Source organism: Amblyraja radiata, chromosome 26 (genome assembly GCF_010909765.2).
Source record: "Amblyraja radiata isolate CabotCenter1 chromosome 26, sAmbRad1.1.pri, whole genome shotgun sequence".
Classification (NCBI taxonomy): domain Eukaryota; kingdom Metazoa; phylum Chordata; class Chondrichthyes; order Rajiformes; family Rajidae; genus Amblyraja; species Amblyraja radiata.
Window position 1 is genome coordinate 8,887,459 of NC_045981.1, and position 27,662 is coordinate 8,915,120.

At 39.7% G+C, this 27,662-nt stretch overlaps 1 protein-coding gene across 5 annotated transcripts in view; it reads left to right on the top strand.

The window, feature by feature from the left end:
- The window catches only part of pitpnc1 (phosphatidylinositol transfer protein cytoplasmic 1), a 214,299-nt gene that overhangs the window by 132,952 nt on the left and 53,685 nt on the right, over window positions 1-27,662 (top strand). For all 5 annotated transcript variants that reach the window (XM_033044154.1, XM_033044155.1, XM_033044156.1 and 2 more), the window contains 2 exons: window positions 5,310-5,317; window positions 27,412-27,483. In XM_033044154.1, coding sequence (XP_032900045.1) covers window positions 5,310-5,317; window positions 27,412-27,483 — 80 coding nt within the window. The remainder of the gene's footprint in view (window positions 1-5,309; window positions 5,318-27,411; window positions 27,484-27,662) is intronic.

The following is a 27,662-nucleotide window of genomic DNA, read 5'->3' on the forward strand; positions in this document are numbered from 1 at the left end:
GTCCTTTCCCCCACCATCTTATTGTTCCTCTTTCACTGAACTCTGCATCTTTTTATTTAGGACATAGAACAGTGCAGCATAAGAACAGGCCCTTTAGCCCACAATGTCTGTGCCAAACACGATGCCAGAAATTAACTCGCATCTACCTGCACTTAATCCATATCCCTTCCATCCCCTGCTTATCCATGTGCCTATCCAAAAGTAACTGCCTCCACCATCTCCACCCCCCATACCCACACCCACAGTAAGTGTACCACCAGAACTGTAACGTCCAGGTTCAGGAACAGTTTCTTCCCTACAGCCATCAGGCTATTAAACACTACAACCTCATAAGCTATGAACTACAATAGACTATTATTATTATTATTATTATTATTATAGGTAGACAAAAATGCTGGAGAAACTCAGCGGGTGAGGCAGCATCTATGGAGCGAAGGAATAGGTGACGTTTCGGGTCGAGACCCTTCATCAGACCCTTCTTCAGAAACGTCACCTATCCCTTCGATCCATCGATGCTGCCTCACCCGCTGAGTATCTCCAGCATTTTTATCTACCTTTGATTTCCCAGCATCCGCAGATCCCTCTTAAACAACCTTCTGTGTGGAGGTAGTTTTGAAACAGGTCATCTTCTATGAGCTTTCTTTTAATGCTGCATTATAACCATTCTTAGAAGATGCAAAATAGCAATTGAGGATTACACTTGTTTTGCATTCCTGCCTTTCCACTCCTTGGCCCTGTCCCACTTACGTGTCCTTGGCACGCAAATTACTCGACCTCGTGGTCGCGTTGAGGCGCACGAGTATCGTGTGGCCTCGCGGGTCCGGTCCCACTGAGAAGCGCGGAGGGGTATGTAGTTGTGTGCTCCGAGATTTTGTAGCGAACTAAATCTTTGCGTGCCACCGGCCTGTCGCGGAACTGACGGCCAAAGTGGGACAGGCCCAAGACCCTGGCGCTACGCAACGTCTCACCTCCAACAGCAGCAGAAGCAGGCAAACGATCGCCGAGCTCGGCCTGGGGCTCACGGCCGTTGTGGTCCGGATCCGCCCCCACTCTACTCCCAGAGCGGGGCCAAGAAAATTGAAGATGGACACAAAATGCTGGAGTAACTCAGCGGGACCGGCAGCATCTCTGGAGAGAAGGAATGGGTGACGTTTCGGGTCAAGACCCTTCTTTCAGACTGAAGAAGTGTCTCGACCCGAAACATCATCCATTGCTTCTCTCCAGAGATGCTGCCCGTCCCGCTGAGTTACTCCTGCATTTTGTGTTCATCTTCAAATGACGTCACGCGCTCCAGCCGGCTGTGCGGGCGCATGAAATCGCGCGCGACCTTCGCGGGACCTACGAGGTCGTGTAATTAGCGTGCCAAGGACACGTAAGTGAGACAGGGGCTTAGCTCCGCATTGATGGTTATGGAGAATGTTTTACTCCAGTGCTGGCAAATTCATCCTTCTAAAAATTGAAATGATACAGCATGCCTGTGTTGCAATACTTCCCATGAACTGATTCTCTTTGTAAGATTTTAGAGGTAGTTTCTGGATTAATGTTACCAGACATTTGTCTCGACCGAAACGTCGGCCATTCCTTCTCTCCAGAGATGCTGCCTGGCCTGCTGAGTTACTCCAGCATTTTGTGTCTACCTACAATTTTGATATACACTGTTGTTCTCGCCAAGGCTTTCCTGAAGCATTCATTTCACAGTCTTTAGTTAATTTTATGCAGTTTCCTCATTCAGAGTCTGTTTGGCCATTTATTTGTAGTTGATTATACGACACTTTGATATTTAGTTTAAATTTTTTTCTCATAGCATGCGGCATATTAAAATATTATCTTGTCTCCTTGAAGGTTTGTAACTGATGTGTGCTGAACACTGTAACTGAGATTGTGTCAATTAGCTAACACAATAATTATAGGGAGACATCGTGTTACTCCTGACATACTTAACATCCTCAATTCTTTACACAAGCAGCAATTGACAAAAAAAACCTTTAGATGAGAAAAGAACGTAAGAGATTACAAATTTTATTCATCTTGGGGGAGAAGACCAAAAATATTGAGCCATTTGTGTTCAGCTGATATCAAACAACAAAGCAAATATCTCGTGAAAGGAGATTGCAAGTGTAAGATGTGGGATCAACTGGGAAAGACAATGAGGATTAAGTGATTGGTGGGTGGAGAATGTGGTTGTTTATTTATAAATGGAATGAGAAGAAAGTTAAATGAATTGTGGTAGAGACAGGGACTGCGGATAACAATATATTTGACCCTCGCTTTCCATTTTAAAATCCCTGTTGTGAGGTGAAAATGCAAATCCATACTTGAACTCATCTGGATGAAAACAGGTGAAAGGTCTTTTTTGTGACCACCGTTAAATTAACCTCAAGCCTAGTGGGCACAGTACCATAGATTTCGATACTTTTCAAATTTGGAACTTCAGCTGCTACCTAATCAAAATGAAATATTGTAATGTATTTTAAAAAGATAATGAATTCACCATTTGTGCTTTGATTTGCCATGCTATCTACAGTAAATTATATTAGAGATCAAGGACCACAGCCACCCAGCACGCAGACTGTTCTCCTTGTTACCGTCAGGCAGACGATATAGGAGCATGGCTGCACCACCAGACTTAAAAACTGTTTTTACCATCAGGCCATCAGGCTTCTGAACTCATAAACACATCATATATGTTGATTATTTTATTTATTATTGTCTTTTACCTACCAATGTCACTTTTATCTTATCCTTTTTTAATCTTATTTTTTATCCTTGTAATATCATTGCTGAGGTGACCCGTTGTCTTGTCAAACACATTTCATTGTACCGTTGACCCTGTGTTAACCTACATATGACAAATAAAAAATGAACTGAACTGAGATTCTGACACCCAGCCTGGGGAAAATGAAATACCAACAAGAAATGCAATAGCTGAAGAAATAAGCAGTGAAAGATGACTGTCACCTTGGGCAGGCTACTACAATTGGAAGTTGGGTGCAAGCACCAAAAAGTGGGAAGCCTTGGGAAGATAGATATGTAAGTTAACCTTTCTTACCTGCCCAGCACTTTCATCAAGCTAAGCCTGTTACAAACATGCCCAACTTCTCACATAAGAGATGTTCCACACTCTTTAAGATGGCTATGCGTTGCTTATTGGAGGCTGGAGTGGTTGGAAAAAAAGAACTGTTAGTCCAAATCTATCAGTGTGTTTAGAAGAGATTTGGGTACATTGATAAAATCAAATTTTGGCACTTGTGGTTGAAAAAAAAACTGTATTCCAACAGCAGACTTGGTATACTCTTTGTACGAGTCATATCATTACAAACTGAATATTATTTCAACCTTTATTTAAAAGCAAGATCTTCTTACTGAATAAGGGTTTTGACCCGAAACATCACTATTCCTTTTCTCCAGAGATGCTGTCTGATACTCCAGCCTTTTGTGTCTATCTTTTTCCTCATATATCTTTGACTAAGTATTGACTTTGACAACATTGTTTTCTTCAAAGAAAGGATGCAGCAATATATTTGCCTTCTGTCCTGCTGAGTTACTCCAGCATTTTGTGTCTGCCTTCCCGAGATCTCCTCCACAAGAAGTCATCAAAATATATTCTCATATAATTTTAATGTCCATTGAATGCCAATCAGTCATCAAAATTTACTGGTGGATGGCATATCTGCAATAATTATCTGGAAGAATTGTTACATTAAAAGCACTTGCTGATACTTTCTTATCTTCAAGCAATAAGTACTTGGGAAATACTTCAGCTGAAATTTTGACCTCAAGAGCACAGCGGAGGTGAATTTGTACCAGAGGATAGGCACAAAAAACTGGAGTAACTCAGCAGGTCAGGCATCATCTCTGGAGAAAAGGGAGAGTATCAGAGAAGAAGTCTTTCACTGAAATTATTACAGCCTCTGAATTGCTAGAATTGGAGACATTTAAAAAAAGTTGCCCTCTGTATTAGGGACGTCATAGGTTTGTTCAACAAAGGTAGGTTTAAAGTTTAAACTCAAAAGGAAAATGACAACAGCGTTTTCATCATGGTGCAGAAGTGTAATAGTCACTAAAATTAAAATAAGTTGTGGCGCTAAATCAATATTTTTCCTTCATTTGAACATGCAATATGAAAACAAAGCATTTCAGCCGGTTCTCGGCCATTAGTGAATCTGTTATGTTTTATTCATGATTATTTCAGGATTCAATTACCATTTTTATTGCAGTTGCTTATTGGTCCTTTGAGTATTTTATTGGATTTCAGCTAGATAGTAATGGATATTGTTGCCATTGCTATTCTTGATATAACATTTCAATGTTGACTATTTTGGGATCAGGTGAGGACATTTTATGAAAGTGAAGTGTAATGGAGGAAGAATGTAGAGCATTCGTACCTTTGATTTAATTTTCTAAAAGTATGGTTATTGCGACAGCAATTTCAGTGCATTTAGCCATGGAGTGATACACAAGGATTCAACAAACCCCTCAATTGACCCCCATATTCCTCAATTCTCCGACTCAATCACGTTCCTGTGGGAACATACATAGAGTCATAGAGTGATACAGTGTGGAAACAGGCCCTTCGGCCCAACTCGCCCACACCGGCCAACAATATCCCAGCTACCCTAGTCCCACTTGCCTGTGCGTGGTCCATAACCTTCCGAACCTGTCCTATCCATGTACCTGTCCAACTGTTTCTTAAACGATGGGATAGTCCCAGCCTCAACTACCTCCTCTGGCAGCTTGTTCCATACACCCACGCCCCACTGTGTGAAAAAGTCAGAAGGTAAATTACCTTGGTGCTTTTCAAGAACATTTCTTGACTGCCAAAACATAGTTATGTCTTCATATACCTGGAATTAGGTTGTCCCTTTTCATTGATAGCTATAATTGTCAAGTATCCCAGATAAAAATGTACTTTCATACAAAAAGAAACAAGCGTTGAATGAAAGGATTTTGTCTAACTTGTTTTTCAGCATACAGCTATTTTTTCCTGAATCCATGTTGATGATTAATTACACCAGAATATTTGAACATGCTTACATAAATAATTACAAAATAGATTATATGGAGCTGTGATGAATGGTTGTGATGTTTCTGCTTCCCTCCCCCCACTATAACATGCGATGGTCTTCATTAAATGTTGGACTGTGTATTCAGTAGGATAAATTTATTGTGCGTACATTAGCTTTTAATACTTAGTGTATAGTTTTTTAAAGTACTGTATATTGTGGGCAATAAATCCATGCTAACTATATTTACTGTTTGTTTTTATCTTTCTCTTTATGTGCCATTTTATTGTTGGGAACATGGTACAGAATACACAGTGAGTACCCTCTGCATTATGTCATTATTGTTCGGTAGCTGGGCTGTGAAATACTTTATTTAAAATGTAAAATCGATATGGAGTGGTTAGGTTTTTACTGCGTGCATTGATCCCGATTCTGATCTATTTAAGGACCATGAAATGCTGATCAGCAGACATACAATATAAGCCTCTTCAGCAGCTTGCCAAGTGAAGAAAGATTCAAGTCAGAAAGACTTTAGATGTGTCTCTAACTTTGCTGAATTAGCTGATTTGTGGTATGAGTTGGGACAGTGGTGATAGCATTACTTCTACCGACTTCAGAATTGTACAGGTTGCCACAATATCATCAAGGATAATATTTGGATAAACCTAGACCACTTCGACAAGCTATTTGACTTAGGATGTTTAAGAAAGAACTGCAGAAGCTGGTAAAATCAAAGGTAGATACAAAATGCTGGAGGAACTCAGCGGGTGATGCAGCATCTATGTAGAGAAGGAATAGGCGACTTTTATTTTGGCTACTTAAATTGTTAAGTATCTATAACTTGACTGTTAGGTCAAAGTCTTGTGTTATCTACCTTTACAATTCAAAGAATCAGATGGTTTAAGAGAGCTCATGTCTGGTAACGCAGTATACAAACCGGAAACCATAATCATCTGTGGACTCTGTTTACTTCAAAGCAAGAATGTTTTAAGGAACTTTCATTTTCCCATTGTAGTGGGCTACCATGTTCTGTTTTTGTAAATGAACATGTGCTGTGTTACTATGTTATATAGCACTCTGACAAGTGCAACTGTGGAGAGGTACAGACAATGGCCCACCTACTACCTTGTGGCGGAGAGGCATGCACTGCGGACGACCTCCACAGAGGCACAGATTTGGCACTGGGTGCGGCACAGCGATGGCAGAACATCATCTGACACACGAGCGAACTATAAATTAATCTTTAGAGACCAAGAATGCCCAAGTTGATTCCTAGTCACTAATGAGACAGCTGATACCAGCTGAGATAATGATGGAGAAGGCGAGATTTGTTTCACCTCGTTGGCTGACTGGAGTGTTATGGGCAATGGGGAGAGCTAAAGTCTGCAGATGCTGGAAATCTGAAAAAGTGAAAATGCTTTCAGTGTTCAGCAGTCAGTTTGCATGTGTGGAGAGAGAATCAGTTAATGTTTCAGGATAATCATCTTTCGTCAGAAACAGGAAAAGTTAGAAATAAACCTTGTTTTAAATTGCCGAGAGGTGGAGAGAAGAAAAGGAATATCTTTATTTGTAATATATATAAATGATTTGAATTAAAACATAGATGGTCTGATGAAAAAGTTTGCAGATTACATGAAAATTGGTTGAGTTGTGGATAGGGAGGAAAGTTGTCAAAGGATACAGCAGGATATAAAAGAGGCTCAAGAAATTGCAGATGCTGGAATCTGCAGCAAAAAAGGAGAGCTGGAGGAATTCAGCGGGTCAGGCACTATTTGTGGAGGGAATTGTTTTGGCCGATGTTATACGATATTGGCATATAAGAGGCTTTTAGATAGGCACATGGATATGTAGGGAGTTGAGGGAGTTCAGCTGCAGTCAAAGAAGATTAGGCACCATGTTTGGCATAGACATTGTGGGCCGAAGGACCTATTCCTGTGCTGTACCATTCTATGGTTTATGAAATGTTAAATAGTAGAAGGCATGGTTTAAGGTGAGAGGGGGAAAGCTTGAAGGAAATTTGTGAGGCAGGAGTTTTTACAGAGTCCAGTGGGTGCCAGGAACATTCTGCCAGGGCAGATCTTAAATGCAAAAATGACAGTGATGTTTAAGAGGCATTTAGCCAGGTACATGAACATACAGGGAATAGGCGTATATGAACCATGTGTTGACAGATGCATTTGGCACAGTGCTGGATGCAGATATTGTGGGGCAGAGCCCATCCTTGTGCTGTGTTTTTCTACAAATGTCTATGAAAGGATGGAGATAAGAAAAACAAATGACACAGAAGGTGTTGACGCCAGCAGGGAGAGAGTGATGAAGACTTGTTAAGTGCAGCTACGCTGTCAAGGAGCAGGTGTAAATCAACAGAGATGGATGAGGACTAAGGAAAGAGATAAACCAAACAAAAAGCAATGAAGGAACCATGAGATACAGAACGCAGCAGTTGCTGGAAATCTGAAATAAAAGAGAAAGTTGAGCAGTTGCTTTATACAGCAGAAAGGTTTTTGAATTCAATATTGACTCCTGAGGGCTATAACATGCCTAGACTAAAGATGAGATGCTGTCCCTTCAACGTACATTTGGATTCCCTAGGACATTTCAAGAGGCCATAGACAAATATGTGGGTCAAGGTGGAAATGGAATGGAGAATTAATCGCATACAATTGAAAGCTCAAGGTTACACTTGCAGAAAGGAGGGACACAACAGTTACCCAATGTGCATTTGATTTTTCAAATGTAGAGGAGACCCACATCATGAGTGCAAAACACATTACACTCATTTGGACGAAGTGTAAGTGAATTGTTGCGTTGCCCTGAAGGGATTTCTGGGTCTTGTGACCAGGTCTCAGCACGTGGGTATTTCACTCTTAACCTTGGCCTCCAGTTATCTCAATACTGTGGTCGTGTCTAACACCTCTGCCTGTTGTTGTTGTTGAGACTTTGGATGCCACTGGAAATGTTTTGGAGTGGACCCATTGTTTCTTTTCTCACTACAACCAGATGTTTGGTTGCTTGTTGTTTTCAGTCTATTATGCCTCTAAAACTATGAATGGATTTTTCTATTCATTCAATTTCTGGGGAGACCAGTGTTTTTTTCTATCCCTAACTGACCTGGAGTAGGTGGCGGTGAGCTACCTCTTGAACTTCTAGTGAAGGCACACCCTCAATATTATTAGGTCGGGAGTTCCAGGATTCAGATGCAATGTCTATGAAGAATGCTGCTATTCAGAAGCATTGACAATTTCCTTTAAAAAACTAAGCAGTTCTGTCTTTAGAAAAAAAACACTATGTAATCTTGTGCATTGTAGTGGCAGAATGATTGAATCTATTGTGCACTCTACCACCCACTGATTTGTTACGTCTTAGTATTATTTAGGAAACCTGCAAAATTTATCACTTCAGCATAATTTCGGTTTATTCCCAAACAGTTTTCAAGAATTATGTCCAATTTCATAATTGTCGCCTCTTCCATTACACTTGGAAATTAGGTTCATTTGCTAAAGACATCAATTGGCAAAGCAAGCAGAAACAAATATACTGTTGATTTCATGATTCACAATTATGTTACAGATTTAGATTGACTTCCTGTATAAGCTATATATTTCTACATCTGCGGTTATCCCATTCCTTGCACTGAAATTAAAAAAATAGCGAGCCAAGGATGGTGTTTATTAAATTTGTAGATTGTAGATGTGCAAATGCTCTTTGGTTACTCTTAGACAAATATAAAATACGTTTATGAAAGTTATTTTGATGTAATATCGATTCATCTATTGTTATTTGGACTTTTGTGGAAAATTGGGAAACTAATTCTTGTGAAACTGGAATTCTACATTTTATGAAATTGCACAACGTTATGCAAATATAATCACCTCTGAATATCCCAGAGCTCATAAAGTTTTTGACGGGTGAGTAGTGTTTCAGTGTCAGGAGCAATGCTGCCGCACAACAGATTTCTCCAAGCAAAGGTGTATTTATGACCAGCTTCTTTTTTCAATAGTGCCATGGGATCTTTTGCCTCGAGAGTACTAGAACTATACATCATGGAAGAGTTATTTAGAGATATTGAGGGAAACAGGCCCTTCTGCTCACCCCGAGTCCATGCCGAACATTGATTTCCCATTCACACTTGATCTATGTTGTCTCACTTTCTTATTCACTCCCTACACACCAGGGGCAATTATTTTTTTTAACACAGGCACCAATTAACCTACAGAGCTACATGTCTTTGGGGTGTGGGAGGAAACCAGAGCACCCGGAGGAAACCTACTCGGTCACGGGGAAAACGTGCAAACCACACAGACAACACCCAAAGTCCGGATCTAACCCGGGTCTCTGGCGATGTTAGGCAGCAGCTTTACCAACTGGGCCCTAATTGTATTCACTTCTATAGCTTCCTCTGGTAGCTCATTCCAGACATTATGGACTATCCTCTGAGTGAATAGGTTTCCCCTGGGGTCCCTCTAAAATCTCTCCCTCTCACCTTAAGTCTATGCCTTTGAGTTTTAGAATCTTCTCCCCTTTACTTTGCCTGTCTTGCCTACTTGAAAGGGAATTGATATTGTACTTGATACAGTTGAGTATCAATCTGAATTCTGTGCTCAGGTCTCGACTGTAAAAAGTTAACAGAGGCACAAGGGAATGATATTGAATTTATCCTGCAAATATAGATAAAGAGGAGAAAGAGCAATGAGAGAAAATTCTCTGCATCTACATTCGTAATAAGGTGGATGAGTTAAACGTGCAGATAGCCAGTAATGATTATGATATAGTTGGGATCACGGAGACATGGCTCCAGGGTGACCAAGGCTGGGAGCTGAACATCCAGGGATATTCAATATTCAGGAGGGATAGAGAGAAAGGAAAAGGAGGTGGGGTAGCGTTGCTGGTTAGAGAGGAGATTAACGCAATGGAAAGGAAGGACATTAGTTTGGAGGATGTGGAATCGGTATGGGTAGAGCTGCGAAACACTAAAGGGCAGAAAACGCTGGTGGGTGTTGTGTACAGGCCACCTAACAGTAGTAGTGAAGTTGGAGATGGTATCAAACAGGAAATTAGAAATGCGTGCGACAAAGGCAAAACAGTTATAATGGGTGACTTCAATCTACATATAGATTGGGTGAATCAAATTGGCAGGGGTGCTGAGGAAGAGGATTTCTTGGAATGTATGCGGGATAGTTATCTAAATCAACATGTAGAGGAACCAACGAGAGAGCAGGCTATTTTAGACTGGGTATTGAGTAATGAGGAAGGGTTAGTTAGCAGTCTTGTTGTACGTGCCCCCTTGGGCAAGAGTGACCATAATATGGTTGAGTTCTTCATTAGGATGGAGAGTGACATTGTTAATTCAGAAACAATGGTTCTGAACTGAAAGAAAGGTAACTTTGAGGGTATGAGACGTGAATTGGCCAAGATTGACTGGCAATTAATTCTAAAAGGGTTGACGGTGGATATGCAATGGAAGACATTTAAAGACTGTATGGATGAACTACAAAAATTGTTCATCCCAGTTTGGCAAAAGAATAAATCAGGGAAGGTAGTGCATCCGTGGATAACAAGGGAAATCAGGGATAGTATCAAAGCGAAGGATGATGCGTACAAATTAGCCAGAATAAGCAGCATACCAGAGGACTGGGAGAAATTCAGAGACCAGCAGAGGAGGACAACGGGCTTAATTAGGAAAGGAAAAATAGATTATGAAAGAAAACTGGCAGGGAACATAAAAACTGACTGCAAAAGTTTTTATAGATATGTGAAAAGAAAGAGATTAGTTAAAACAAATGTAGGTCCCTTGCAGTCAGAAACAGGTGAGTTGATCATGGGGAACAAGGATATGGCGGACCAATTGAATAACTACTTTGGTTCCGTCTTCACTAAGGAAGACATAAATAATCTGCCGGAAATAGCAGGGGACCGCGGGTCAAAGGAGTTGGAGGAATTGAGTGAAATCCAGGTTAGTCGGGAAGTGGTGTTGGGTAAATTGAATGGATTAAAGGCCGATAAATCCCCAGGGCCAGACAGGCTGCATCCCAGAGTACTTAAGGAAGTAGCTCCAGAAATAGTGGATGCATTAGTAATAATCTTTCAAAACTCTTTAGATTCTGGAGTAGTTCCTGAGGATTGGCGGGTAGCAAACGTAACCCCACTTTTTAAGAAGGGAGGGAGAGAGAAAACGGGGAATTACAGACCAGTTAGTCTAACATCGGTAGTGGGGAAACTGCTAGTCAGTTATTAAAGATGGGATAGCAGCACATTTGGAAAGTGGTGAAATCATTGGACAAAGTCAGCATGGATTTACGAAAGGTAAATCATGTCTGACGAATCTTATAGAATTTTTCGAGGATGTAACTAGTAGCGTGGATAGGGGAGAACCAGTGGATGTGGTGTATCTGGACTTCCAGAAGGCTTTCGACAAGGTCCCACATAATAGATTAGTCTACAAACTTAAAGCACACGGCATTGGGGGTTCAGTATTGATGTGGATAGAGAACTGGCTGGCAAACAGGAAGCAAAGAGTAGGAGTAAACGGGTCCTTTTCACAATGGCGGGCAGTGACTAGTGGGGTACCGCAAGGCTCAGTGCTGGGACCCCAGCTATTTACAATATATATTAATGATCTGGATGAGGGAATTGAAGGCAATATCTCCAAGTTTGCGGATGACACTAAGCTGGGGGGCAGTGTTAGCTGTGAGGAGGATGCTAGGAGACTGCAAGGTGACTTGGATAGGCTGGGTGAGTGGGCAAATGTTTGGCAGATGCAGTATAATGTGGATAAATGTGAGGTTATTCATTTTGGTGGCAAAAACAGGAAAGCAGACTATTATCTAAATGGTGGCCGATTAAGAAAAGGGGAGATGCAGCGAGACCTGGGTGCCATGGTACACCAGTCATTGAAAGTAGGCATGCAGGTGCAGCAGGCAGTGAAGAAAGCGAATGGTATGTTAGCTTTCATAGCAAAAGGATTTGAGTATAGGAGCAGGGAGGTTCTACTGCAGTTGTACAGGGTCTTGGTGAGACCACACCTGGATTATTGCGTACAGTTTTGGTCTCCAAATCTGAGGAAGGACATTATTGCCAATGAGGGAGTGCAGAGAAGGTTCACCAGACTGATTTCTGGGATGTCAGGACTGTCTTATGAAGAAAGACTGGATAGACTTGGTTTATACTCTCTAGAATTTAGGAGATTGAGAGGGGATTTTACAGAAACTTACAAAATTCTTAAGGGGTTGGACAGGCTAGATGCAGGAAGATTGTTCCCGATGTTGGGGAAGTCCAGGACAAGGGGTCACAGCTTAAGGATAAGGGGGAAATCCTTTAAAACCGAGATGAGAAAAACTTTTTTCACACAGAGTGGTGAATCTCTGGAACTTTCTGCCACAGAGGGTAGTTGAGGCCAGTTCATCTTTTAATGATTTGAACCTACAATTCATCTGATTCGGATGCATAAATGTGGTCGCAGTTAAATAAAACAGTAAGGTTTAAATAAAGGTATTTTAATATTCTGGAATAATTATCCTCACATAAAACAATGGGAAATGTGTTCCAGTATTTATCATGATGAATGTCTGGCTGCGATAACTCAATGTATGTTCATATTTTTTGGAGTTTGGAGAATGTTCCGATAAAAGGAAACTTATTAATAAGTGAATGAAAAGAATCTGCAAGTTCTTTTGTAATGCTGGTAAATGGGGCACTGAAGAAATTGAAGTATACTGTTATGAAATCAGAATGCCAACGGATATCTGCCTAAAGATTGAATGATACATTATTAAGGTAAGATTAGGTAAGATTATTAAGGGATTGGACAAGGTAACATGTTCCCAATGTTGGGGGAGTCCAGAACCAGGGGCCACAGTTTAAGAATAAGGGGTAGGCCATTTTAGAACGGAGATGAGGAAAAACATTTTCACCCAGAGAGTTGTGAATCTGTGGAATTCTCTGCCTCAGAAGGCAGTGGAGGCCAATTCTCTGGATGCTTTCAGAGGGAGTTAGATAGAGCTCTTAAAGATAGCTGAGTCAGGGGATATGGGGAGAAGGCAGGAACGGGGATTGATTGTGGATGATCAGCCATGATCACAGTGAATGGCGGTGCAGGCTCGAAGGGCTGAATGGCCTACTGCACCTATTGTCCATTGTCTATCAAACAGCTGGTTAGGTTGCATGAAATGAGGTATATCTGAAGCTATCATGAGGAGAGTATTCATGGAGATGTGAGGCCAAGCTTTTGGGATGGCGGGGGTGGGAATCAAAGAGTGGAAGGCTAATGACGGAATAAGGATTAGTGGGATTGGAGCCAGGATTATCAGAATCAACATCTAGGAAGGGTCTCGACCTAAAACATCACCCAGAGATGCTGCCTGTCCCGCTGAGTTACTCCAGCATTTTGTGTCTATCATCAGAATCAACAGTTAGGCTATTCCAGAATGTTAAACTGAATAGAGACGAAAGAGGCTGCAGTTGCTGGGAACTTGATTAAAGAAAAGAACAACTGGAGGAACACAGAGGGTCAGGCAGCATCAGTGGAGGGAATGGACAGTTTTGGTTCGGATTTATTAAAAATCTGATAAAGGGTCCCGACTCAAAATTTTGACTGGCCGTTTCCATCCACTCAGCCTACTGAGTGTCTTCAGCAGTTTTTGTTTTGTTGCTCAGTAAACTGTATGCCTGGAGAATGGTTTTAGAGGAGGAGGCTGGTGACACGGTTGGCACCTCTGTGGAGGTCAGTGGTCAAGAGTGGTCAGTAGTCATGGGTTTGGGCACCTGGTGGCTGGATCGGTTGATGGGTCTACACACAGGTCGGTGGACATCACACATTGGAGATTTGGGAGTGCAAATGGTGTTTGAGGTGGTTAGAGACAGGAGAGAGCCGGGTAAGTGTGTTCCTTGGGACTCATTTACGACGGGCTCCAGATTTCAAGATGCTGAAGCAAACCTCATAAGCACAGTGAAAACTGTGAGTGAAGAACTGGTGAACAAAATACGATGGACCTGGAACAATTCATATATCTTGTGCAACCTGCAGTATGTACCTGATTTAATTACATGGCACACAGAATTGGCTGATATAAAATTCAATTTACAGGTAATGGTATTCCATTCAGTTACATCTACTGGTAAAATATTTAAAAAAAACAATAACATTATAACAGCAGGAAACCAGGGCATTTCAGTGAAAGCAAATTTGAATTAAATATTTTATCACATTTTTTCTTGATGTTGCTACTTATAATGTGAAAGCAAAATTATCCCTCTAAATTACATATTATTCCAAGTACTACATTACTGTGTTATGTCTTGGGGTGGGTGTGACTTAAATTGCTCATCACAAAATGAAGACTTACTGCAATGATACATACTGTAATTAGGTATCCTGAGTTGGTTTACACATAAACTCAAAATTTAAAAAAAGCCAAGTAAATTTAGACCATATTGTGTGCCATACTTCTCAAAAATATAAGCATCGTTTTGGGTTGGAACCATTCCTCAAAGTCTTTCAGACATCTTCAGACTTTGAGTGTGAAGAATGGTCTCAACCTGACATATTGCCCGTCCATTCCCTCCACAGATGTTGCCTGACCCGCCGAGTTCCTCCAGCACTTTTTTGTTTTGTTTTGTGTTTTGCTCAAGATTCCAGCATCTTCAATTCCTTCTAGTTCTTATCAAAAATATGCCCGTCATTAGTCATTCATTTTGTGTCTTTCCTTTCCTGTGTTGATCTTTGTGGAGCTGAAAATTATACAAATGATAGACACAAAAAACTGGAGTAACTCAGCGGGTCAGCATCTCTCGAGAAAAGGAATAGGTGACGTTTCGGGTGGAGACCCTTCTACAAGATCTGCATCTTTTGTGGTAATTTAGTAGATATGCAGAATGGAAGATTATCAACTCGAGGCAGAAATCAGGGAAATGGCAGCAAGTGTTTTCAGAGAGATCTCAGTGGAATCATCAGGGTAGAATTCATCGAAAATACATTGGGAACTTATCTAAGTAACATGACCTAGCTTTGGGTGAACTCACCATCAGTGTTGATCAAACTGCTTCAGGTCTGCAGAGATCAACAAAAGTGGTGAAAAGGAAACAGAAAATGATGCAACCACTCAGTGGGCCAGGCAGCAAGGTGCTCACTAGCCAATTGAATGTTTGCAGCTTTTGCAGCTTTTATTTCAGATTTCCAGAATATGTAGTTTTCAGACTGACAAGAAGTGTTCTGCAGATTTAATTTTTCTTTCAGCAGATTGTCTGACAGCTTGGTACTTACTGCAGTTCAGGCAATAGAAGCACAAGGAGGGTTTCCATGTGTAGGAAAGAACTGCTGGTTTACACTCAAGATAGAGGAAGGAAGTGCTACACCGAGTGTACATGTATTCTCCAGTCTGGCATGCCACAGTGAATGGGTAATATCAGTGATGAAGTCATAGTCATAGAGTGATACAAGTGTGGAAACAGGCCCTTCGACCCAACTTGCCCACACCAACCAAACGGTGCAACCCAGATGGGACTCGAACCCACAATCCCCAGCTCTAAAGGCTGGTACTGGGTCACACTGTGGGCTACACTGTCCTGTTCACATCATAAATAATCTTTTACTGAAACTACAGAAGGAAATAACTACTTACCATGAATGCACATTAGAGGTATTGTATAAAAAACTGTCATAAGCGTCAGTTCATTGTTCATTCTCCTACATAAACTCACAGGTCACTTCAGTTCAAGTCACTTTACCTTATGATCAATGGCAGAATCTAAACACATAAACTGAATACTGAAACAAGGAACCGCAGATGCTGGTTTACAAAAAGAGACGCAAAGTGCTGGAGTAACTCAGTGGATCAGGCAGCATCTCTGGAGAACGGATAGGTGGTGTTCTGGGTCAGGACCCTCTTTCACACTGAATTGCTGTTCTTCCTAGCCTTTGTACAAAATATATTGTCACTCTAAGACGGTATTGAATAATTCTTTATTTTTACTGTGGAGATTATTTTTCCTGTGAATCTTAAAGGTGTAATTTTAGATTTCTGGGACCAATCTGGTGCTTCTGTTGATAGTTTGCCAGATAAGTCTGCAAGAAACTTAAATAATGGTGGTAGCTTAAAAATCATTCCAGAAAAGCACGACTTTGCCTCAGCATCTGTCATCTTTCGTCTCAGGATATAAAACATTTCCTAGGGAACTATACAGCTCATTTAAAATCAAAAGTTATAGGTCTACGTATTTCAGATAAGATGGAGGGAAATGATTATCAAGACTGCAAGCTTAGTCAAAAATTAATTGCAATGACGTTCATAAACTGCCTAGGCTTTCATCTGGTGATTTATTGTGTCATCATGAAGATTACAATCTTGTAATCATTATCTGCTTTCAGTTATTCTGGTCGTCCCTGTGATCTGTATTGTGCGTAAAGTTACATCTAAACAGAGTTCATTGACTCATGACGATGCTGCCATCAACTTTTCTTTCTTAAATGACCTTTGTAACTGATTGACAGATGCTAAAGATAAGATAAACAGTAACCCCTTGTTAACCTGGGAAATAGGTTCATTGGAACAATGATCAAATCATCATTAAAACTTAGTAATGTTGAATAAAAGTATTTTTAACAGTATCACAAATGCTTACTTGAAGGGAAAATGTGAATGGAAAACTGCTGTTTGATTTGTTTTTGCTCTGGAACAGCTACACAACAAATATTCCTGTTGCTGAATAAACAACTCGCACTGGAATGGGTGAAACATCTTATGTGTTTATCAGTCACGGGAGCACTGGTGCTACAGTAACTAATTTCAAAAGCATTTTATCTGAAGATCGATAAATAGTTATCATGTTCCAGTAAGGACGAAGGGCAAAGATAACGTTTCCTTTGCTCCATAGATGCTGCCACACCCGCTGAGTTTCTCCAGCACTTTTGTCTACCTTCGATTTTCCAGCATCTGCAGTTCCTTCTTGAACGAAGGGCAAAGATATCAGGATTAGAGAACCTTGGATGGCAGAGGATATTGAAGGGTTAGTCAGGAGAAAAAAGGAACCATAGGGCAGGTATAGGAAACTTGGATTGAGAGAATCTCTTCAGCAATATAGAGTGTGTAGGAGAGAACTTAAAAAAGAAATCGATGGCAAAACAAGGCCAAGAAATATCGTAGGTAAGATTAAGGAAAATCCAAAAACATTCCAGATGTAAATCAGGAGCCAGGATGGCCAGGGAAAGAATTGATCCCCTTAAGATAATCTTTGTGTGGATCTATGTGATGTGGGTGAGGTCGTAAGTGAATACTTACAGTATCATCTGGGTATGGATCATATTCAGACTGATAAGGTTAGTTTAACTTGGTATCATGTCCAGCACAGACATTGAGGACTAAAGGGGCTTTTCCTGTCCTGCACTTTTTTTATATTCTGTGAGTTCACCAAAGAGAATGAGATAGAAGATATTGAGTTCAAGGTGGGGTATGTGGATAATCTTCTAGAGCATTGTCAGTATTAAGAAGGAGAAGGTGTTAGATATCATGGGACATAAGAATTAATACAACCCCAGGGCTGGATGACATCAATCCCAGGTTGCTGTGAAACTGAAGGAGGAATAGGATCTACAGTATGTCCATTTGGAAGGGGAGGGATTTATCAGGGAATGGTCAGCATGGCTTTTTGCAGGGGAAGTCCTGCCTCACTAATTTGATTGTGTTTTTAAGAGAAAGTAACTAAGATGCTCCATGAATTGAGAGTGGTAGACGTTGTCCATATGGACTTCCATAAGGCATTTGACAAGGTCCTGCACGGTAGGCTGGTCTCGAAGATTAAGGCACATGGGATCCAAGGTGATCATGTTGACTCTGCTTGGCTGCTTGACTGTCTTATGATTTTCTCGAGCCCTGCGTTTACCTTCTTTGTAATGGATTCCAGCATTTTCCTAATGACAGTTGTTGGGCTAACTGGCCAAAAGTTTGTTTTGCTCAGTCTCCCTTCTTAGTTGAAGAGTGCTATTATATTATATTAGTTTGCATAGTATTTTCTTCTTGAAGTAAAATAAAATAAACTCATCCACATTGACCGCTGGGCATGCTTCATATTAACCCCATTGACCAGCACTTATTCCATAACCCTCTATGCGTAAGTGACTCTTAACAAGTGACTCTGACATTTCTCTTTTTCCCATCAATTCCCCAGCCTCATCCTTCAGGGAGCCAATGCGCACATCAGCGAAACTCTTCTGTTATATATATCTGCAGAAGTTCTCACCTGTTTTTATATTATTTGCTTGTTTACTCTCATTTTCATCCCATTTCATAAAATATTTAATTTTTTTGCTGCTATCTAAAAATGTCCAAATCCTCTGACTTGCCACTAATCTTCAGATCATTATATGCCTTTGCTATCAATTTGATGCCATCCCTAGTTAGCCACATGAGCCTTCTCAGAGAGCCTTTCTTTCTCTTCCGAAATTTATGAAATACTCCTTAAATGTCCCCCACTGATGATCTAACTTTAATGTATTTTGCCAGTCCATTTTAATCAGGTCTGTCCACAGACTATTGTAATTTATTTAAATTTAGAACAGTAGGATCACGTTTCTAACCCTCAGACTGAATTTGAAATTCTAACATGTTGTGATCGCTCTTTCCCTGGGGATATTTTACTGTGAGATCATTAATTAATCCTGTCTTATTACACAATATCGGATTTAAATAACCTGTTCCCTGGTAACGTATTGCTCAAAGTATTGCTCTAACAAAGCAAACAATACATTCAATGAGTTTGTCTTCAAGCCAATCCTTGCTAATTTGACTTGCCCAATCTAGTTGAAAACCAAAATGACATACCTTTCTTACAACCGCTGCCTCACCCCCCATATTATTTCTTGATTTATTCTCCACCCTGCAGAATAGCTACTGTGAGGGAGCCTACATATTACTCCCACTGGTGACTCCTATTACTTTGCTGTACTAAAACTGAATCCATATCTTGGGCCTGTGAGCTAATTTCATTCCTCACCAGTACACTGATTTCATCATTTATTTACAGAACTATGCCACCACTTTTCTTCCTATCCTTTCATAATGTGAAACACCCCTGAATGTTCAATTCATCGCCTTGGTAACCGTGCAACCATGTCTTTGTAATGTGATCGGATCATACCCATTTATTTCTATGCCAAGAACCCATCAATTGTCAAGTGCACTCAAATAAAGAGCTTTTAATTTTATCTGCAAAGTTTGCAATGCAGGTGTTGGAAATTTGAAATGAAAGCAGAAAGTGCCGGAAACATTCAGTCAGTATCTGTGGAAAGCGAAATAGAGTTAATGTTTCAGGTCAAAGATTCTTCATGCCCTTAATTTAATCTTGCTGCTCTTCATAATTCTGAGAATACCATTTGGCCGTACACTCTTCTGTTTCTAGAACCTTTATGTTGCCAATATGCTCCGGTTATTATTATCTCTGCCATTGCTCTGCACTATTGCTTCTTCTTTCTCTTTGCTATCCTAAATACCTTCTCATCTAATTCCCTGCCTTCTATTTGAACGACAAATGTTTAATTTGTCCTGCTGGTTCTCAGCGTGTGTGATTTCATTGTTTAAGTTTATGTGTAAAATAGTTCAGTGCAGTGCAAGCGCGGGAACGGGCCCTTCAGCCCACTATGTCCATGCTGACCAGCGATCCCGTACACTAACACTCTCCTACACGGGGACGACAGATGGGACGACAGATGGCACAATGGGCTAAGTGTTCGGCTGGCGACCGGAAGGTGGCCGGTTCGAATCCCGCTTGGAGTGCATACTGTCGTTGTGTCCTTGGGCAAGACACTTCACCCACCTTTGCCTGTGTGTGAATGTGTGTGCGTGATTGGTGGTGGTCGGAGGGGCCGTAGGCGCAGAATGGCAGCCACGCTTCCGTCTGTCTACCCCAGGGCAGCTGTGGCTACAGAAGTAGCTTACCACCACCGAGTGAATGAATAATGCGATGTAAAGCGCCTTGAGTATTAGAAAGGCGCTATATAAATCCCATCCATTATTATCATTATTACACACTAGGGATAATTTAAAGAGCATATTTTTACTTTCCTGACGATTGATAAATGGCAAACAGAATCGTGAAATAGAGTAATCGTGTGGAAACAGTCCTTTGGCCCAACGTGTCCATGCCGAACAACATGCCCCATCTGGTCCCACCTGCCTGGGTTTGGTCCTTATCCTTGATACAAATCATATCCACGAACCTATCCAAATGTTTTTTAAACATTCTGATAGTACCTGCCTCAACTACCTCCTCTGGCAGCTCGTTCCACTTAACTCCCACCCTTTGGGTAAAAATGTTGCCCCTCAGGTTCCTGTTAAATCTTTTCCCTCTCACCTTAAACCTATATCCTCTGGTTCTTGATTCCCCTATCCTTGTTAAAAGACTGTGCATTTACCCCAGCTATTTCTCTCATGATCTTATACACTTCTATAAGATCACCCCTCATCCTCCTGCGCTCCAAGGAATAAAGTCGTAGCCTGCTCAATCTCCTCGTGTAGCTCAGGCCCTTGAGTCCTGGCAACATCCTTGTAAATCGTCTCTGCACCCCTTCCAGCTTAACATCTTTCCTATAACAGGATGACCAAAACTGAACATAATACTGGGCTCATCAATGTCCTGTACAACTGCAACATAACCCCCCAACTTCTATACTCAATACTCTTGACTGATGAAAGCCAATGTGCTGATAAAAACCAGAGAAATTAATTCACGATTATAATACTTTAAATGCATTTGTGGTTGGATTTAATGTATGGTTTAACTGTGAACCACCAATATAAGCTCTGAAATTCAATTTGTTTGCTAGTGCTCTGGTTAACAACGCCTCCTTTAAAATAGGCCACACAGAAATGTAACACAATACATTGCCTAATGCTCTGTCAGAGAAAATTAATGTGTAAATGTTTTATGAATTTAGCATTGCTTTTGAGGATTATGTCCACATTGTAAAATGCATCAATTTTCAAAGCAATTAACTTGTAGAATGAATACATTACTTAGTGTTCAGCTATCAATCCCATGACTCACATCCGAGGATGCAAATTCACAGCTTAGTTTTAAGGAAAACTCCAATGGAATGTGAGATTTCCAATGGTTTAATATACAACGTTAACAATAAAATATGCCATCAAACGGCACAGCAGAAGATTTGGTGAATGTATCTGGCTGTATTCTCTAAGAAAGTTGGATTTACTAGTAGAAAACTAAAATCAAATTTTAAACAATCTGAAAGTCCTCTGCCTTCATTATATTTTGTGTTCAACCAAATAGTGAATTTGAACTCAGATGAAATGCTTTGTTTATGAAGTTGTGGTGTTAGAATTTACAATATACATCAATTTACAATATACATCAATGCTTTCAAGAGAGAGCTGGATGGAGCTCTTAAATATAGCGGAGTCAGGGGATATGGGGAGAAGGCAGGAACGGGGTACTGATTGGGGATGGTCAGCCATGATCGCATTGAATGGCGGTGCTGGCTCGAAAGGCTGAATGGCCTACTTCTGCACCTATTGCCTATTGTCTATGGTCTATAAAAAAAAATTCCTTTCCCTCTATTTGGCTATTCCTTTCGTTACACAATAGTTTAGCTCCAAGGCCTCCACAGATGTTGGTCTGAACTCAGATTTTGAGGTGTGTTAAACAGGCCAGAGTTATGCTCCCTCTAATTTCCTTGCCGAACTGCACACATGTTCCCAATCTCTTCCTCAGATATTTCATAATGCGGAAAGGGGACAAAATATGGATTGAGGGATCATAAACTTCTGTTACACCTGTCCAAACAGATGAAATTGTAAATTCATCTTGTAGACTGTACATCATTTGACTAATAGAGCTCTAGCCACATATAGTATTACAGAAGGGTGTTTGATTTTTAATTAAGTTGACATTAACATACATCCCCAAATAAAGATTTTTAAAACTTGTATGAAACATTGTTGGTGCAATGGTAAAATCATCACTATATAAGCATGGTGAGCAAAGCATGCCATGTCAGAACTTTAAAATGCGATCATTATGCTTGCTACATAATTATCATACCTTAATGCAAATAATGAGAAACCTTTTCCCAGCCGAGTTGTCTACAACTAGATGGCATAGTTTTAAGGTTAGGGGCAGGAGTTTTAAAGGGGATCCGTGGAAGATTTTACTTTAACCAGAGAATAGTTGGAAACAGGAACACTCTGCCCGAGGGGATGGTGGAGGCAGAGACTGTCACAACATTTATGAAATAGCTGTACAGCGTTTGAATTGCCATGGCATATAAGGATATGGTGCAAGTGATGATAACGGGATTAGTATAGAAGGCCGCTTAATATTTGGCATAGACGTGGTGGGCAGAAGGGACAGATTCTATGCTATGTGACTATGACTCTTTCATTTTGAAAACACCAGTCTCTATCAGAGGTTGAAAATCGTTACATGCCTTTTTAAAGCCCAAGTTTTGAAAAATTTCAATATTATTTCCAATGTCTTCATTTTTCAGCAAAAGTGACAAAATTAGCATCCCAAATGCTACAGAAGGATTTTTCTACATACTCTTTTGAAGGCTATGTAGAATTATACCATGACTTGGGGAGGCAAATAAATAAATAGAGTTCATATGGTACAGGATCTCATTGGTCCAAAGTATTTTGCAGCCAGAAGAATACTTTTAAAGTTTAGTTGATCACCTGATGTAGGCAACACAACAGCCTTCAGGGACAAAACAAATGTCAATGACAAATAATCTCTTTCTTGAATTAATGTTATGAACGATAATAATTGTATAGATTCCTAGATACAAATCCCTGTTCCATTTTAAAATATCATCATGGAAGCTGGTGCACCAAGATAGAGTGAAGGGAAGGGCAGGTCAGGAGACTGCGGTTCAACTTCAAGATCAGGAGAGTTTATTGTCATGTGTCCCTGATAGGACAATGAAATTCTTGCTTTGCTTTAGCACACCAGAACATAGTAGGCATGAATACAGAACAGATCAGTGTGTCCATATACCATCGTATAAATATATACACACATGAATAAATAAACTGATAAAGTGCAAATAAACAGATTATGGGCTATTAATGTTCAGAGTTTTGTCCGAACAAGGTGTTGATGATCTAAAGTCTTTCATATTCCCACTTTTTGGCATCTCTAGAAATCTGTAAACTTTGTAGCGTGTAAGATCTCAAACATAGAAATCATCTCAGCAAGATGTAAGGTTTGAAAATAAAAATAATGTCAACGGCGTAATAAGAATCATTAGTGCTGGTAATAAACAGTTGAGGGATTGGGAACACCACCCAGAACATTACTCTTCCTTTCTCTTTGAGATACTGACTGACCATCTATGTATTTATTACATATTTTGCTTTTGTTTCAGCATGTGCTTTCATTTCCCCATTTTATATTGGAATACGCTGACTACTGACAGGTTAGGAATACTTGGGAGGAGATGTCAGCATCTTGTCACCATAGTTCATAGTTACTGTCATAGACTGTCCGCACAATGATAAGACAGAGACAGACTCTAATCAGGTGGAATGCTTGGAGGCAAGAAGTGTAATATGTATGGATATGGTCTTGGTCCTACAACAGTGCCATCAGTTGGGTTCTTCATGTTTTTGCTGTTGTGTGACATGTTATATCCCCAAACCATTTTATTTCTGAATTTATGGTAGAAAATTAATTATTTGGGGGAACACCTGTTTCATTCATAATCAATCTTGAGCATTCTTGAAATATTCTCGTGACATAATGTCAAAAGAAATATAGATTTTTTTTTTTAATGTATTGTGTAGATTGCTCCTATTTAATTTATATCCCAAAGATCTGAATGCACAGCTGTTTAACACTCATCATTTCATTCTTTCATGTCATGCCTTAAGAAGTTTCCAAAGAGATGTCAGATTTTCTACTTTCCTCTGTTAATTCCTGATGAGCTAATACTCCAACTGTGCTGACTCTTTCCAATAATCCTTTCTCACCCTCATTTTCCTTGTCTAAATTCAGAGACAGAATATGTCAGATAAATTGATCTTGGAATGGATTGCAGTCAATCTGGGTCTGATCTTAATTCCACCCATTGTTATGCATACATCAGGAAATGTCACCAAATAATGATTGGAACGCCTGACTGATTTATCCTTTCTGTTAACTTTTGTTGGTGTGTCAGCTTTGCTACAGGTTTAGTTCTAGGCCTGTGATTCCAATGTATTAGCACAGACCTTGAATTGAACCTGGAACCTATTAGGTCTATTTGACTGAACTCTGCTCTTTCTTGCATACTGATTAACACCTTTCAGAGAAACCTCTGCACATTTTTTTCATTTACTCTAATTGTATTGAATGGGAATGACAAGCATTAATTTGAAAAATTATTACAACCATTGCAGTTTTAAGTGCACTTTACTATTTCTGATCATTTTATTCTTTCAAGCCAATATTTTTAAGTTGTGTACTGATAATACAACCTCAACTTTTTGAGGTTGTCCAAAACTATGAATGCAGTTGGAAATTTGGGGGAAACTACTTCAGTTAGTGCTCGGTAATGTTGATGCATTCAACACAGATACAATTAAGGTAGCTCCATGAAAGCACATGAATAAAAAAGATAGGAATGGATAAGTGGTTTGAGAGGAAGTGTGTAGAACATTGAGAAGTTGCCCAAATGGTCAGATTTATTGCTATTAACTGTATTAACCCCTCCTTCTGCCATACATGCCATATGTGTTAGGGTTTAATGAGATGGTGTGGTAAAGCACAAAGAAAACTAAAATATAGTGCAACAAATGGAAGGAAAGGAAAATGTCTATTTGGGTTATTGTGAACTATTATGATATAAATTGCATGTCCTTTTAGATATTTGGGAAACCACAGTTTATATGTTAAATCCTGTATTTTGTTCAAGATTAAAATTATTTTCTGTCAGAAGAAGCTTGTATTATGTTTCTTTTTGGGTGGAAGTATGCAATCTGACAAATAGTCAGTTGGATAATTTCCCTTTGCAGTATTATGTGTAGTCTTTTCATATATTGATCACAAGACTTTGATGGATTATTATCTGTTGGCTAGAACCACCAAGTATTAGATCACCCACCAAGGCAAAGATTAATGTAATTTTTGAACCTTTAAACAATTTGTCAAAATAGTATTAATTTAAAAATCTATTTTGTTATCAATATTTTGGAAGTGGAATAATTGTATTATCCAATAAAGATATTATAAGTTCCTTTAGAAGATGGATGTAGGATGAGATTTCATCTAAGTTCCAATTTAAATGAAACAAAATCAATTAATACTTGTGTCCTGTAGAACTATCCCTCAATTTCCCTCCCTCAGTCTTGTCCGGGTTTTAATTCCTCCCAATGTTTCTGAATATTATCAGCATTTTAAGCTGAAAATTCTTAGCTTACATTGAATTTGGAATTGTGCTTTTATAGAACTTTTGAATCGAATTCTTCCTTTCAAATGTGCAGCAACTCCATTCAAAAGCCGATGCATGATTGATTTTATGAAAGAAAGCATAATGCCACAGCTGTATAATACTTAATTAAAGTATTGTTAGTTCCTTCTCTCCAGCTGATCTTTTTCTTTCAATGCTGAAGCCAAACATTAATTCTTTTTTTTTCATCTTTGTTACAAAGCCAACAATATTTTCCATAATATTTCGTATTTCAATATTTTCCTTAACCATAGCTGAGCTCGTGGAAGACTATGGAGGAGAACTCTTTTGCTGTGTCTTTATTGAATAAGGGTTGTAAGAAAATGCAGTCTGGTGAGCCTTCCTTTAACAGTGGGAAAGTTACTGGATTTATTTGCATTTGGAAAGGTAAGAACGTATTAGGGATAGTCAGCATAACTTTGTTCATGGTAGATCATGCCTCACAAATTTGATTTGGTGTTTTAAGGGGCTGACCAAGAGGAATGACAAGGGTAGGGTGGTGGACAATGCCACACTGACTTTGATACGATTCTACATGGCAGGCTGGTCCAGAAAGTTAGAGTACATGGGATCCATGGAAGACTAGCAAATGTGATGTGAATTGTGTAGGAGATCGTGGTGGGTGCATTTCACATTGGAGACCTGTAGCCAGTGGTGTGCCGCAGTATTCGGTAATACGTTTTTTATTATTCATATATTTTATATTCACAATTTGGAAGCAAATGTAGATGGCGTGATTAGCAAGTTTGAAGATGATACCAAAATTGCCAGTGTGATGGATGGTGACGAAGGTAATGTGGACTAATGCAAAATGATGCATATTGGAAAAGTTAAACCAGGCTAGGATATATACAGTGAATGGCAGGGCCCTGAGGAGTGTAATTGAGACCCCTGGGTACAAGTGATACTACCCTGTTAGAGGTAGACAGAGTGGTGAAGAAGGCTGATCATGTGCATGCCTTCATCAACGAGGCATTTAGTATAGGAATTGGGACATTACATTACAGTTGTACATATTGAATGGGAAAAGATTGCAGTTGTGGGGAGTTTCAAGTGGGCCAGGAAGATGCCTATTTTCATGGAGTGGCCACAGATAAAGCCAAGGGTAGTTAATTGACGTGGTATTAGGCCTATTTCTGGATTGCTGGAAGTATCCTATTGGGAGATATATTTAATGCATAATCCACTCTATGCTAGTACTCTGTACTGCCATCCTCCTGTCTAGTACAGCCTCTCATGTGACATTAGAGGAGCTGATAATATTGAAATGTGAAGAACTGCCTGGCACTACTGTGTTAAGTGTAGAAGCACAGAAACATAGTAAAACAGTTGTGAATAGATGCAGGTTTTGGTTTCTGTCTGTAGTTTTCTTGATTGAGTGCTGTAAATAGAGACAATCTGTCCTCTGCAGTAGAGGAGTACTTATAAATTTAGCAGGGTGGTCTCTTGCCATCTACCGAAGGCTGTTTATAAAGAATATTGCCAGCATCTTTGAGCATGTTTTGCATCCACTTCTTACGTGCAGAGTATTGTCAAGTGAATGCTTATGTATTTACGAAAATCAGGCACGTAGACTCAGCCCTATGCTATACGCTGATTTAATGTGCCCACCACAGTGAGTGGTCATTCTGGGAATGTACAATATATGTGCAGATGACTGTACTACAATTTACAGAAGTGTGCTATGCAAATTTTGTCAAGCAATGCATAAAAATATTACTCTACACAATTGCACTTCGGAAGCTGTGAGTTTGATTTACCATGGATTCTTCCTGTTATTGAAAAGATTCATGAAGATTTCAGAGAAACCAACAATTCTTCAGAGAAATATTGACACTGGAAAAAATAGCCCTGTGATTTATTTCTGAATTCAATGGGGAATATATGGCCAATTGCCTTGTTATATTTCTGCACCGAACATTGCTTTGCCATGAACGTAAACAAGAGGTGACTAATTTGTTTACTTTTATTTTTCAGTGCTCCTTTTTGCCTAAATTTTCCATTCATATAGAGACTAAATATGAAGATAACAATGGATCAAATGATAATGTAAGTATAAAATGCTTGCAGGCAATTCTAATTTGATGTAGCTGTTAACTCCGCGATTCTGGTAATTATCTGTAAGCTTGAAGCCATTCCCCACTGGGAATATTCCCCTGAGAATAGTGTTTGGTTTAATGAGAATTAAGCACAAGGGACAATGTAAGAAAAATAGAATATTCTCCATT